Source organism: Vidua macroura, chromosome 6 (assembly GCF_024509145.1).
Source record: "Vidua macroura isolate BioBank_ID:100142 chromosome 6, ASM2450914v1, whole genome shotgun sequence".
NCBI classification, from domain to species: Eukaryota; Metazoa; Chordata; class Aves; order Passeriformes; family Viduidae; genus Vidua; species Vidua macroura.
In genome coordinates this window covers 8,724,303-8,738,389 of record NC_071576.1, presented here as the reverse complement: position 1 = coordinate 8,738,389, position 14,087 = coordinate 8,724,303, and the positions used below count along the sequence as shown (strand labels likewise).

At 44.7% G+C, this 14,087-nt stretch overlaps 1 protein-coding gene across 5 annotated transcripts in view; it reads left to right on the top strand.

The window, feature by feature from the left end:
- Positions 1 to 11,467, top strand: part of INF2 (inverted formin 2) — a 41,518-nt gene extending 30,051 nt beyond the window's left edge. For 3 of the 5 annotated variants that reach the window (XM_053980036.1, XM_053980041.1, XM_053980040.1), the window contains exons 16-23: positions 557 to 627; positions 1,257 to 1,377; positions 1,945 to 2,109; positions 2,809 to 2,911; positions 3,723 to 3,881; positions 4,870 to 5,568; positions 7,028 to 7,087; positions 10,213 to 11,467. In XM_053980036.1, coding sequence (XP_053836011.1) covers positions 557 to 627; positions 1,257 to 1,377; positions 1,945 to 2,109; positions 2,809 to 2,911; positions 3,723 to 3,881; positions 4,870 to 5,568; positions 7,028 to 7,086 — 1,377 coding nt within the window. In that variant the 3' untranslated portion in view covers position 7,087; positions 10,213 to 11,467. The remainder of the gene's footprint in view (positions 1 to 556; positions 628 to 1,256; positions 1,378 to 1,944; positions 2,110 to 2,808; positions 2,912 to 3,722; positions 3,882 to 4,869; positions 5,569 to 7,027; positions 7,088 to 10,212) is intronic. The other 2 variants (XM_053980037.1, XM_053980039.1) reach the window with 2 other exon arrangements.
- Positions 11,468 to 14,087: the final 2,620 nt, after the last annotated feature.

The following is a 14,087-nucleotide window of genomic DNA, read 5'->3' as shown; positions in this document are numbered from 1 at the left end:
TTGCCTTTCCATGAACTTTCCCTTTTCCTCCAGACTGTGCTCAGGCTTTTCATGCCTCTCTCTAAGTCCCCATGGCTTTCCTACTCCCGGCAATGCTGGTTTTATCTTTTTTCTCCATGCTCTGCTCTGCCACCTTCATTCATCAATGTCCCTCAGTTTCAGTTACGGATGTTCAAGCCCCGCTTTAGCTGGCAGTAGCTTCAGCAAGGACAGCTGTGAAAGTAAAAAACGCAAGACTCAAGGCCTTTTAGTACCTTTCTGGTACTGTGGGAAGTGTCAGATTGCATCAAACCACAGTCTACCTCCCTCCATGCTCAAGAAGAGCTCTGCTTTTCTTTGAACTACAAGTATTTCTGAAGGTTTAGTACTCTTCTGCGGTTTTATAGCCAGGGGAAACGCCTTTCCTCTCTGCATGTGCAAACTACAGACAGGGGGGCAGTAGCAGAACACAGCACAGTCATCCTTCCTGGACATGTCTGTCTATGTGTCTTCTCCTCAGCTTCCCCTCGGCTCCTGCCACACACCAAATAACACTTCTTTCTCTCTTCCTCTTCAGGAAGTAGAAAACAGCCACAAGGACCTACTGGAACTGCCAAAGGATCTTGAATATGTTTCAAAAGCAGCAGGGTAAAATTGTGTGTCACTTCCTTTGAATTAAAAACAAAAATAAATCCCATGCACATCAACAATGTACCAGAAATTAGGACACACACAGCTGGTATAGAGATTAACAAGTTGGCATCTTACATAGTTTTAACTGAAAGATTTGGTTGATGAATGTTGAAAGCCCCTTAATATATAATAATTCTACTACAGCTGGCAACACTTAGGACTGAAATTTGCAGAGCAGTCATTTAAAACTGCCTCCCAGACCCTTCTGAAATGTGCACTGCCTTTGTGGTGGCAGGAGCTGGTGAAGGTCAGCTACCCAGAAGCATTTCTGAAGTAGCTCCAGGCAGGGAAAGTGAGCTAATGCTGAGCACGGTGGAGAACAGCCTTTTGAACGGGTGGACTTTTTTTGGCATTCATCTACCCAATACACAGAACTGTAGGTAGGCCTGGCAGCCTTTCCATGAGTACTGTGGAGGGAAGATGTTTTCCCTGAGCTTGGACTGTATAGAGAGTTCAGGGCACAGGGTTCAGTTCAGTCAATGGTGGGAAGCAGAGGGGTGACCTTGATCTTGATCTTGATCTTGATCTTGGTCAGCTCAAGATGCTGGAGTGTTAACTAATGGCAGGGTTCTGTGTGATTTCAGAATTAATCTTGATATTATCCGCACGGAATCCGGTACCAATTTAAAGAAGTTGCTGGAGCTTCAGCGGAAAGTCTTATCATCAAATGAGGATGTGAAACAACAGTATGAGAAACCCATCCAGGTCAGTAATGGAGCTGCCTTAGATCTCCCCATGAGACACAGAGAGGTGGTGCATGGTACATCTGCAGCTGAGGAGCCTCATGAGAGGGGAGAAAATATTGCCACAAGACATGCTCTCAAATTTGGAAATAGGATGCAATGCTGCACAACCCAAATATGCATTTGCCAGCTGCACCCCAAACCTAGATACCTTTGGTGAGGCCATTTCTTAGGGTGTGTGCCCCAACTGCTCTGTCCATGCTTCTGTGTGACTCCTCACTTCAAGAGAAGATGGTCACCTTCTGTGTGGATCACCACAGTGAAGCCCTTTGCTTGGGGATTAAGCTTTGCATGGAGCTTTCCATGTCTTGCTCAAGACACCCCTGTAAGCTGGCACAGTGCAGTTGCCAAGAGTAAAGACCATCTGCAAATCTTAATTTCTTCCCACCTGCTTTCCAAAAGCTGCAGTTAAAAGCCAGGACCCAGAGTCCTGCTTTAAGCTTTAATCCTTTCTCTGTGAGTCCTGTGAGTGCACTTCACTCATTGTCCTCTCGATGGTGTTTTACTGTGTGCATTTAATGCATTTCAGGACAGCATTGATGCCTCCAGAAAGCTGGAAGAAGAATTTGAAACCATTGAAAAGAAGAGAGAAGAACTTGCAAATTATCTCTGTGAAGACCCAAGCAAGTTGTCCTTAGAGGACATATTTAGCATCATGAAGACCTTCAGAGATCTCTTCATCCGAGCCCTGAAGGTTGGCATCTGCACAGAGGATGCTGAGCATCCCTAGTGCTGGAAGCTGCCTCCACTCCAATGGACAGGGTGGGATGGGCACCCCGAATCCAGGGGGGAATCTGGTTACAGCCTCCTCCTTTTGGCACCTGGCATGAGGTCTCCCAGTGAAGTGGTGTCTGATCTCTCCTCCACTGCATCCTCATGCAGTTCTGGTGCTGCTGGGCCTGGCCCAAACACCAGGGATTTATGATTTTGTTGCAACTTCAGCTGCAGAGTCAGTCACAAAGATGCTTTTGGGCCAAGTGTGCAAGTTTTAGAGAAAGGGGCTTACAAAATTTAACCCTTTGCTCCAGCCTGAGCAAACAGGCTCGGAAGGGGGATGTGTAGTAAAAAAACCACTTGTTTGGAAAAAACTGTGGCTTCAGTATCTCCCCCTTTCACCTCAGCTAGAGGTCAGGCAGGTGAGCACACTGCAGGTAGCTGTGTGAGGCATATCACCACTGCCACCTCCGACTGGGACGTGGCAGAGTCCTGGCCAAGTCAGCAGTCCCCTCTCACCATTTTGGTAAGACAGCCCTTATTCCCAATGCCCATTTTATTTGTTGCACAGGATGAAGTCTGAATTTCTCTTCCTTCATCTGTAGATCTCCTTTCTCTTCATCAGCTTCTTTACCAGACATTTACCCAACTTTCTCATGCTACTGTTAACTCCCTGCAGGAAAACAAGGACAGAAAAGAGCAAGCTGCCAAAGCAGAGAAGAGGAAAAAACAGCTAGAAGAGGAAGAGGGGAAGAGACAGAAGGGAGAAAATGGAAAAGTCAGTGAGTATCTGAAATGGCTTCAAAAAATAGAGATAGAGCCATAGGAGTTCTTTGGTGGTCCTGCTTTAATGGACCAGTATCAGTAATTTGTTTTATAGGTTTCTAGGTGCTGGCTGACTGAAGGCTTTTAGGTGTCTTACAGCCGTAGCTAAGAATTGACTTTCCACAGTTGTAGCTGGGCAGAGAAGTTAATTTTAGGTTTGCTGACTGAACAGCAAAGAGGAAAGAAAATCACCACAAATTAAATATTTCAGTTAACTTTTCCAGTTTCTAAACATAACTTTTAAATCCCAAACCTAAAAAGAAACATTTGACTTACCCACCATCCAAGGTCCTCGTATACACTTGAATAGTCTCTCTTTACCACAGTTGTCACAAAAATCTTGCATGTTGTTTAAATATGCCTTCTTCTGGATGAAAATGAAAGACTGAAAAATGCAATTGGAAGAAGCTGAGAGGAAAGAAAAATCAAAATTATTTTTCCTCCAAAAAAAAAAAGGTTCCCACCAACATTGATAACAAACTGGGAATATTTCACAGTCATGGGGTAACTGGGGATATGTCCAGGAGAGCTGGTGCCACTGATGCCCGGCTGTAGCACCAGGACTTGGGAGCAAATCCCTTGTCTTCAGCCAGGATGGGCTGCAGTGGGATCACAGAGCACTGGCTGCTCCCACATCTGGTGTAGGTGCCTTGCTCCTGCCCGGTGGCTGCTTGTGCTGGGACAGCAGTAGCCACCTCCAGCAGTGGCATCGCTGCAGTCTCCTCCTGCCTGTCTCAGGGGCAGGTGTAACACCCCTCTCTCTCCCAGTCAAGAAGGGGTTGATGAAGCAGGAGGAGGTGTGTGTCATCGACGCCCTGCTCGCCGACATAAGGAAAGGGTTCACGCTGAGGAAGACGAAGAACAGACACGAGTCAGAGGCAGTTCCTAAACCCTTGTCTGCAGAGAGCCCCGAGGAAAGCCAGTCTGGTAAGGACACAGACCTGACTGTACCTGCAGCTATTCATTCCCATCTGCCTCTGAGCCTGAGCCTAGCATGCACCAGTGAGAAGCCTTTGTCTTTGCATTTGGGACATTTTATTTAAGAAGGCTTTGCAGCCAGTGCCAAGAAGAGGAGCAGAGAGCCTTGAGCTGTTGCTAGTCAGGTCTGTCCCAAAATTAGCAGGACTTTGGAGCAGCATGGCCCTGCATCTGTGTTGATAAACCCTCTGAGGTGCTTGACCCATGTGTCAGCCATGGCACCATGCTGATGGGGCACTGTTGTTATCCCCACACAAGTCCCCTCCATGCTCTCAAGTCTCAGTAGCACAGTGTGTTTCTGCCTTGGAGACTGCTGCATCCCATTTTAGTCTACACTTGGGAGACTGAAGAAACCCTTTAAAAAACATAAGAAACCCTATTTGCAGAAGTACCCAAGTATTTAGGTGCTTGTGAGGAGACAGCCCATGGGTTTAGCTTTTCTTTGGTCTCTTGACCTCAGTGTCAGTGCATTTAGGCAAGTCCAAGGACATTGGTCTGTCCGTGGCTCTCCTAGACCTGCTCTGCAAGGTTGGCTAATGGACAGCCCTGAAGTCCTCACACAGCCAAGTCCAACCTGGTCCAGGACTTCACAGGCAGGTTCTCTCTTCTGCTGTAGACTTGCAGGCTTCCTTGCAAGTCCTGGAGCCTCCAAGGAAATCAGCCATTTTGTAGCAAAGACATGTTAACACCTGCCTGAAACAAATCAGGGGTTTTGCTGAGCTGGAGCCTGGAGTCCAGCTGGGCTGACCCCATGGGTATAAGGAGGGGAGGTACAGGGAGGATAAACTGGTGCTGCCTCTGCATAGATGCCTCTGCATAGCTGCTTTAGGGTCAGTGCTCCCTCCGCAGAGAGCTGTAACCTCTGCAGGGTAGGTGCATCTTGGTTGATTCCTGGTGAAACTGCAGCTGTGGTTGATTGTGTGTTTTCTGTTTAAAGGACAGAGCATGAAGGATCCACAAGCAGCAGGGAAGCAGATTGATGACAAGACCAAGCAAAGCAAGGATGATCATCCCTCAGAAAGCACTCCTCCCTCAACCACGATGGAGACAGGTGGAGGTGTTACAAATACTTCAGCTTCAGGCCAGGTATTACCTACAAACAGTGCTGGAGGAAGCCTGCCACTGGAGTCCCAGAGCAAAAGCCCCTCAGTGAGCATGGTGGAAGCTGATGGAGCCAGTCAGGTCATGCTGGGCCCCAGGATGGAGCAGGCAAACAACGTGGAAAACCTCCAGCCCAGCACAAAGAGCGGCTCCATTGCCTTCTCTGTGGCTGACATAGGCACAAGGATAAGCTTTGTGAGCAGCAGTTCAGCCTCTGCTCTGAGAGACCAGCTCAGCTGGACTAACGGGTCCATGTCAGGAGGCCAGGACAAGGAATGCCCAGCTGATGGCTCAGAGAGTGCTCCCTGCAACGAGGCTCAGCAGGCAGAGTCAAAAGAAATGACCAAGGAAAACGAAGACCCTGGTACAGACTCGCTGTTGGACACGTCTCAAGACAAGTCTTTCTCAGAGGAGCCGGCCACCGACTCCTCTTGCTCAGCAACACTTCCCCCAGAGCAAACTCACAGCGACAGGGAAAAGCAGAGGCCATCAGGGAAACGGAAGAAGAAGAAGAGGCACAGCAAAAGTTACTCAGGTAGCCTATTTTATAAATAGCCCTCGGGGACTGACTTAAATGTGGGAACCTTCCTAATATATTCGTATACACCAGTTTCTTTCCACTTCAAGGCCCAATGCCCCCTACCCCTAGAGTCAAACTGTTTTGTGCAGCTATTATATTTTTCAAACCTGAAAGAGCTTTAAAAGGAAAATCACAAACGTAGTTCATTCTGGTGACATGTATAAGTAGTTTATAAAGGAGTAATGATGAATCAATAATTCAAAAGCCCATTACAGATATGCAGTAAAGATGGCAATAAGCACATCTGTCAAGTGTGCTAAAGACAGCTACAAGGGACGGTTATGTGCAAACAAGAGCTCCATTAGGCTCCAGAGCAGTGATTAAGAGCAGTTAATACTTGGTACTTAATCAGCAATCACCCCTCTGAACTACTTATAAACACATAAAAGCAGCAACATCAATGCTGCTTGGGGTTGTTTGGTTTTTCCCCTCATTGCCACAGCACTTTGCCTGACAACCTGCCCCAGGGGTACTTTAGGTGGCTTCTAAACATCAGGCCCTCAAACCATTGCTGCAGAGGGAGGGGAAAAGGTCAGTCACTGAAAAAGAGCATCTTGCTGATGCTTCCACCAAGGATCCATCCTCCAGCTGAGCTGCCCTGCTGGGGCTGGGAGGGAGCTCAGCTCCTGGAGCCACACAGGCCCCCCTCTTCTTACCAAAAGTCCTCAGCCAGTCCCAAACCTGGGAAGAGTGTCCAAGTCCTTCAGATCCTACCACCCTTGGGTGAGTACCTTAATCCCAAATTGGAGATGCCTTGTAGGGAAGACAGATGGGTCAGTCAGCCTTTAGAACTTACAATATACTTTCCAAAGCCTGTTTCCTGCAAGATCCTGAGGTCAAACAAATGGGCAGGCAAATGGGAAAGTCTCTTTTTACCAATGCTTGATGTTTTTCCTTTCAAGGAGGGTGGAGGAGAAAGGAAAGGAGGGTTTGAATACCCAATGCTGAGAAAGACAGCATAGGTTGAGCAGCTACCACAGAGGGACTTAATGCAGCATGCCCCAGGGTTGTAGTAATTTACATTTCTAAGTATGCCACTTTCCCCTGGTTAAAAACAAGCCACAAATGAGAATATGTTTCCTGTAATGTTGGTTCCTGAACTTGCTTCATCTGAGGAGCATCCCATGCTCCCAGCCCTGGCAATGCTTTCCTAATATCTGAAATTAGGACTTCTGGCTTAAGAACTGATCCCAGCCTGCAAAAGCCACAGGGTTCCTTGGGCATCCAGGGGTGGCATCAAGAGGGTTGGAAATAGATGATCTTTAAGGTCCCTTCCAACCCAAACCATTCAAAGATTCTGTGTTCTTAGGGACCTCTCTGCTACTAGACAGTATTTTCATCATAAAAAGTTCCCTGTTGTTACCTTGGCCTTGCCATGATCAGATATATTTAGTGTCTCTCTTTTGTCCAAAAGCAGAGGTTGAGACTGATACTGGACATAATAAAACAAAAAAAGATTGTGTGGCACAATGAGGTATGTAAACTCACAAAGTTTTTTTTTTTGTGAACTAACCACAGCACTGGGACTTCACCGACCTAATCAGTATTCAGCATATCACCTAAGCTTTTTGTCTTTATGTCTAATCACAAACACATCTGAAATAAATTTGTTACTCTGATTTTTACTCTCCAGGGTGTTGATCTTGCGTTGAGTGGAGTCAGTGCTGATCTCCATTCGACACAGGGTCACAGCCCACATGTTTGTCCTCTGTGTCAGCAGCAGCCAAACTGCTCTCCCTGCAGATAATTAAAAGCCATTATTCTAACCAAACAATCAGACTTCATGTGATGAACAAAGTACTTGCTTTGATCACATTCTTTTCTCAAAAACTGTAAAAATGCAATTTCAGTACCTATTTCCAGCAAAGAACATTTGGTTTGCTTGTGGGTAGCCATTTTCTATAGCACTGTTTAAATATGGGTATCTGGAAAAGGGAATAAAACACTGGACCCAGGAACAAATACAAGTTGGGGCAAGATACCAGCTCCCACTCAAAGCTAAATTCAACTCCAGAGTTGCACACAAGTTCCCTGCATCCTTCACTGATGCTGGCAACATACAATTGCCCCTCAAAAGGAGTTCTAGGATGAGACTTCCATTTGCAAAACTTCCCCTGTTTTTACAGCAAGTGGAAAGAAAAGCAAGAAAAATAAACAACTGAAACACCCACTCTACTGAAATTGCATAGTTACGCATTGTCCTTTCCATGCTGATGAGCATCTCCTATGAACTAAATCAATATTACCAAATCTCTTTGTCTTGTTTCCTGAAAGGAATGTATTTTTTGTCCAGCATCCCCAGTTCCCTGGGGCTGGGAGCCCAGCTGGGAGCACTGCTCCTGCACAGAGACAGGAGAAATCTGTGCAGGATTTCCCCACAGGACTGCTTTTGTTCCTGCACCTGGAGCATCACTGCTAGCAAGAGAAAATGAGATATACATTGGGTAGTTACAGTCTTCACTACTCCTGCCCTCCTTTTGGCCCTTTTCTTGCAGTACCATAGGATTACATGACGTAGCTCTGTTGGTTTAAAAATCCTAAGGAAGATTTCCTGCTGGAACAGAAAATAGTAACAATGAAGCATAGGTGAGAAGTATGCCACGACCAGAGGACACGCTGCATTGGAAGGGCAGCTGGAACCATGAGTTAAGCTTAACTCAATTTTTTTTTTTTTAAGCATACAGGCTTTAAAAAATCATATTTGAAAAAAAAATATATAAAACACAGTTTTGCTTTGTCCTAGGAAGATGTAGAAATTCAGCACAGTCAAATGCATGGGCATACAGTACCTTTGTGAAGTCAGGCAGGAGTTTCACTGCATCCTTGGAATGCAGTGCCTGGCATTGCACCAGCAGAGCCTGCCTGGGCTTTGATGCCAGGAGGGCAGCAATGAGCTGCACCTTGAAACCTGCAGTTCTCTTTTTCCTCTTCTTCTGTATGTCAGACAGCAAGGAAAGCAGAAGCAAAAATCCATTTGCTTGTCTTAGTCTCCTGCCAGACAGCTTCCTCTCCCAAATCCAGCTCGTGTCTTGATGAGACAGATAAGACAGAACTTCTTGATAAGACAGATTCAGCAAGCCTAGAGTGTTACCAATTAGTATTTTTTCCTAAGATCTTCCATGTGATTTTTTTTTAATTTTATGTTTTCTCCCAAGCATACATAGTCTGTTCAGGTCTCCACTAGTTCTGTTTTGGTACAGGATATTTCTTTGTCTGGTGGATTTGCTGATGTGGAAGTTCATGGGTCTCAGTGAAGCCACAGAAGTCTTCTTCCTTCTTGTGCAGATCCAGCTGCAGGGATCAAGACTCAAACCTTCTATGAGCTTTTAGAGCTTCCCTGATAGCAGCAGAGGGCAGGAACAGCCAGAGACTCTGTGATAATATTTCAGAGCAGTAAAAGACTGTAATCAGCTACTGAGTTCTTGCCTCACCTTGACCATATCTTGTTATGCAGCAATTTCTGTAATAAAATTAATGTCTTTAAATGTCAGCTTTTACATCTAAAGGGTGGTATTCTGGCTGCTGTATTCCACATTATCTTCATGTTCTTGAAAGAAATGGTGTAGCTGTTTTTTCTCTGGAATCAAGGCACTGGTGGTCACACTATTTGTGTTCACCCTGGTAACATCTCAATTTATTTCCAACCAAGTCCAGAAAGAGTTTAAAGAATTATTTTATAAAGATGACAGTAAAAGAGAGGAGAGACTGTAAAAACACCTGAACTCAAGTGAGCTGCTCTTTGAGTGTGTCTGCCTTAAACCCTAGAGAATTCCTACAGACAAATGTTCACGTCTGTTTGTGCAGCTCCCTCTGTATGTCACTTGGAATGGTTAGGGGAAAGAAAAGCCTTGAATGCACAAGCCCGTAAGGAACTGAGCTTCAGCAACTGGGCTTTAGCAATTTCCCTGCTCACAAATCTACTTGGTTTATTCCCTAGAAAACAAAAGAAAAACCAAACCAGGAGTACAGACCAGCTCAGAGACCACAGCCTGGTGAGGAGGGAGGGCAAGGGCAGAAGGGCAGCTATGACATGCACATGGCACAGTGGCACATCAACCTTCCCCTGCAAAGACACAGAAGGGATTGAGAGTCCAGGTTTCCTTTAATTCTTAAGAAACAGATGCTTCACCTCCCCTTCTGCAGACCCACTATTGTCTGTGGGCAGTTTTTAAATAGACTGTGAGAATGTCATCAATCTAATGCTCATCTTCCTGCTAGCCCTTTGCCTTCATGTCTGCCTTCAGAAATGGCATTTGATCAGTTATGGAGTGAGACAGGCTGCAGTGTGCTGCCCCATCCTTCTGACAGTCCTGCTAAATCCTCTAGATTTAGTTAATTCAGCAATTTAATACCTAGAAGGATATATGTTATTTGACTAAACTTAAAAGCAAAGTTGCCCAAACTCAGGAGCATCAAGATTGGTTCTGGAAACATGAGGTTTTTATTAAATACATCAAACTACCTGTTTTTAGGTTATCTGAGGAACAGAGGAAACTGATTTCCCTAGTAGCACCTCGACCATTAGATATACATGCATGCAAAACCACACCACTTTTGTTCATAGTTGCAAATAATTTGCATTTCCCTCTCTTCCTGCAGGTGTCATGGCAAGGCAGAAGGTATGAGAGAACCTCTCATGTGTCCCTGGAGTGCTGCCAGCTTCTGAGACTCCAGGTTCTGCATCAATGAAATGCCACCATGAACAACTTCTGCCCCATGAAGACCCACAGCCTCTCCTCATGCAGCCTTTCACTCCCCTCCCCAGGACCTGACAAGCCTCCCTGGAGACTTTGGACCCCTCAGCCTGTGCCTTGCACTGGGCACCTGTGGAGGCAGGGGATGGATCAGTGCATAGTGGCAGTGAAAGGCTCAGACCTGTCATCCGCTGTCCTGGAAGCCAAGGCTTTCAACCTGCTCTTAGGCCAAACTCCTCTTGAAATGACAGCTGAGTGTGGCCCAAGAACAGACTGCACTGTTTAGCCCTTGAAGAAGTGTTAAAAACAGCAGTGCCTCAACTAAATTAAGGGTATAAATTAAGCAGTGGCTGTACCATCACAGGTGGAGGTGTGTTAAGTCCCTCTTCTCATTGCCCACTGATGACTTACATTGGACCAGGTCCAAGATCCAGATTAGACAAATATATTTTTACTCTCAAATACTTAAAGCAAGGGAAATTGGTTACAGGGGGGGAAAACAAGTAAAAGGAAAAGTATTTATTTTAATAAGCATATGGCCATGTAAACAGTGTCTGGTTCCTACATGATGCTTATGTGCAATTAAGTTGAAGCGCATCAGTAGTCTTAAGTAGTCTTGTCACACCCGCTGATGCATCCATCAACTTTTGGAGAACCAGGGCCCTGGCTTCTCTTACTGAAGCAAAAGGAAGAGGATTTCCAGAGTGTTCCATTGGACATGTTTTCAGCTTATCCTGTAGTAAATCTCTGGGTTTGACTTCCATTGTCAGCTGCTTGTACTCAAGACTCTGTGTCCAAGCTGCAGAACGTGTGGAATCATGTTACTTTGGCTTTAAAACTGGGACTGTGCAGTACTGTGTTTTCAAAATTCAGAGCTTTATTTCTCAAGTTTTGTAATAACACTGTATAATAATTTTGTACATAGCTGTCCATTTAAAATGATCTATGTTTGTTGAATCTATGGTGTGATATGTGCTGAAACATAAATCCAGTGGAAGAGCTGGGTACATTTCAGAACTTTGTTTATATGGTAACTCACTGTGGCTAAACTAATGTGCAGGTTAAAGCTTCTTTTGCTCTGCTTAATAGGACTTGTAACGTCCTTGTAATACCGAAAACTTAGAAGTGAAACCAAGAATTAAATCACTGGTTTGCTTTAACCAAGGCATCACTATAGCATATTGAGAACTGGTCAACAGAAGCAGAGATGAGTTGAGAACAGACACGTGGGCAGGTTCAGTGCAGGAGACACAGCAGAGTAGCACAGCCCTGTTGCAAGAGAAAACTCATTCCTGCTGGCTGAAGCAGGGATACCCCCAGCATTCCCTGCAGAACCCTGTCACCCAGGTTTGATTTGCAGGACTGGCTCTATCACATCTACAGGTATCTCCCCTTTTTTCCCCTCTTTTCCAGTTTAAGCACATCACCCAAGCACCATAGTTTTGCTCTTCAGTGTAGCTCTGCTGCTCTCAGATTAGACTCCAAGCTGCAAAAACCTGAGTATTAAACACATTCTCCCAGCTCTGTGTTTCCAGAAGAGCCTGCAGCCCAGGCTAGCAGTGCACAGCCAGCCTCCTCCTCACCACCCCACTGTTTTATCAACATCATCATCATCATTTGGAGACGCAGGAGTGGGGAACAAACAGGTTCTCTGGTGTTACCTGGGGAACCTTTCCTGCTGATGCTCCACTGGCTGCTCACTTCAGATGCTACAGCATGTGTCCATTTCTCCATCTGGGTCTTTCAGCTTCCCTCATTTCCACCCAGAGAGAGCAGCTCATTTCCACAGCCAGAGTTTTTATTGCTCTGTGTGCTTACCTTGGCCTTAAAAGAGAGGGTTTTTGGCATTATCTTTCCCCTGGTTTCAAGAGTTTACAAAGAAATGGGTTATTTTGAGCCACCAGAGGCTCTTTGTTCAATAGTCATCTGTAAATTATCTATTCAATCGCATCCCAATCAGCAGACTCAAGCACAACATTTATAATTTATTGCTCCAGAGCAGCTCTGCTTCCATTACAGTGATTTCAGAAGAACAGAAGAAAAGAAACAGAGCAGGTCAAAGACTGAAATTCAGCTGGGATGTGCAGTTTTGTTACATTTATGAGCTTGAAATAAAGCTCATGACCCTGAAGATTTTTCAGTGGTTGCAAGACCAAATTAATTGTTGGTAAAAAGAATATCATGGCAAATTCAACAGAGCTGTGGTCTTTTAAGTACACACCTCAAAATAGAATTCTTGTGGTATATTACAGCAACTGCACATGAAGTCTGGTATGTAAACCAGGCTGTGACCACCACAAGCTTCTTGCCGCCAAATAAATGCATATTCTGTAATTAAGCATTGGCTATGTGATAAAATGAAAGTATGAGAGAAATCAGCAGAAGTCTTTTCCAAATATTTCACATCAAAAATCATATGTTTAATGAGATGGATTTTCAGGGTTCGTTTTTGGGGAGTTTTGGTTGGGTTTTTCTTTTTTTTTTTTTTCCCAATACTGAAAATATTTCAAAGTTTAGAATAAAAATAAATACTTGGTGAGTTTCCTTTCTCTGGTAGAGATGGAGAAGACCTATAATTCATGAGAATTCATCAATCAAAGTCCTATGTTTTCCACATAGGATATAAAGCACCTAAGCATAATTGTCATATATGCAAGTAATTGTCATATATTGTCATATATATTACTATATGCTTAGTAGTAATTATGAATTGTTTTGCTCTTCTGCCAGTTCCCTCAGTACCCTTGGGTGGATCTCATCCAGCCCCATGGATTTATGAGTGCCCAAGTGGCACAGCAGGTCACTGACCATTTCCTCCTGGATTGTGGGGGACCTATTCTGTTTTCTGTCCCTGTCTGCCAGTTCAGGGGGCTGGTTGCCCTGAGCATAACCAGTCTTACTGTTAAAGACTGAGGAAAAGAAGTCAGCCTTTTCCTCATCTGTGGTGATAATGTTTCCCTCCACATCCCATAAAGGATGGAGATTTTCCTTGTCCCTCTTTTGTTGGCAGTATATTTATAAAAACACTTTTTATCATCTTTAACAGCAGTGGCCAGATTGAATTCTAGCTGAACTTTTGCCTTCCTAATTTTCTCTCTGCATGACATCTCACTATCCCTATAAATGTTCAAGAAACATCTTGATGTGACACTTAGTGCTGTAGTTTAGTTGGCACAGCGGTGTTTGGTCAGAGGTTGGACCTGATGGTCTTGGAGGTCCTTCTCCAATGTTAATGATTCTATGAAAAGAAGGAGAGATATAAATGGAGCTATATCTAGTTCATGAGCACCACCACAGCTTTGCCCTGTACTTGGAGCATGGCTGAAATCTCCCAAGCTATGCTAATATCTCTTGGGCTGAGTGTACCATTTGGTCGTCTCCTACATTCCATACAGCCATGGGGGCTGAGAAATACCTTCTGTTCCAGTTAGAGGCAGGATAAATTGAAATAAAAGAAAAATACATAAGCCTGTTTTAGGAAAATTAACCAGTTTCCATTCCATCTAAATGTAAAGCCTGAATCTAGGGCTTCATATTTCTGGTACACAGTAATCAACCAAGTACAACATGCAAGCCTACCAATGCTAAACATCAGCACTGGTAGGAACCCTGGCTCGTTCTGTCTCTGTGGTAATGGTCATAGCCATGAAATATGGGTGAACATGTTAGTCATGAGGTTATGTCCCCATAACGTGTCTGAAAGCAAATACAGTCATGAGCCAACTCCATCAGAAACCACATTCTGTTTGGTCACCTCACAATCAAAACTGGGCAGGATAT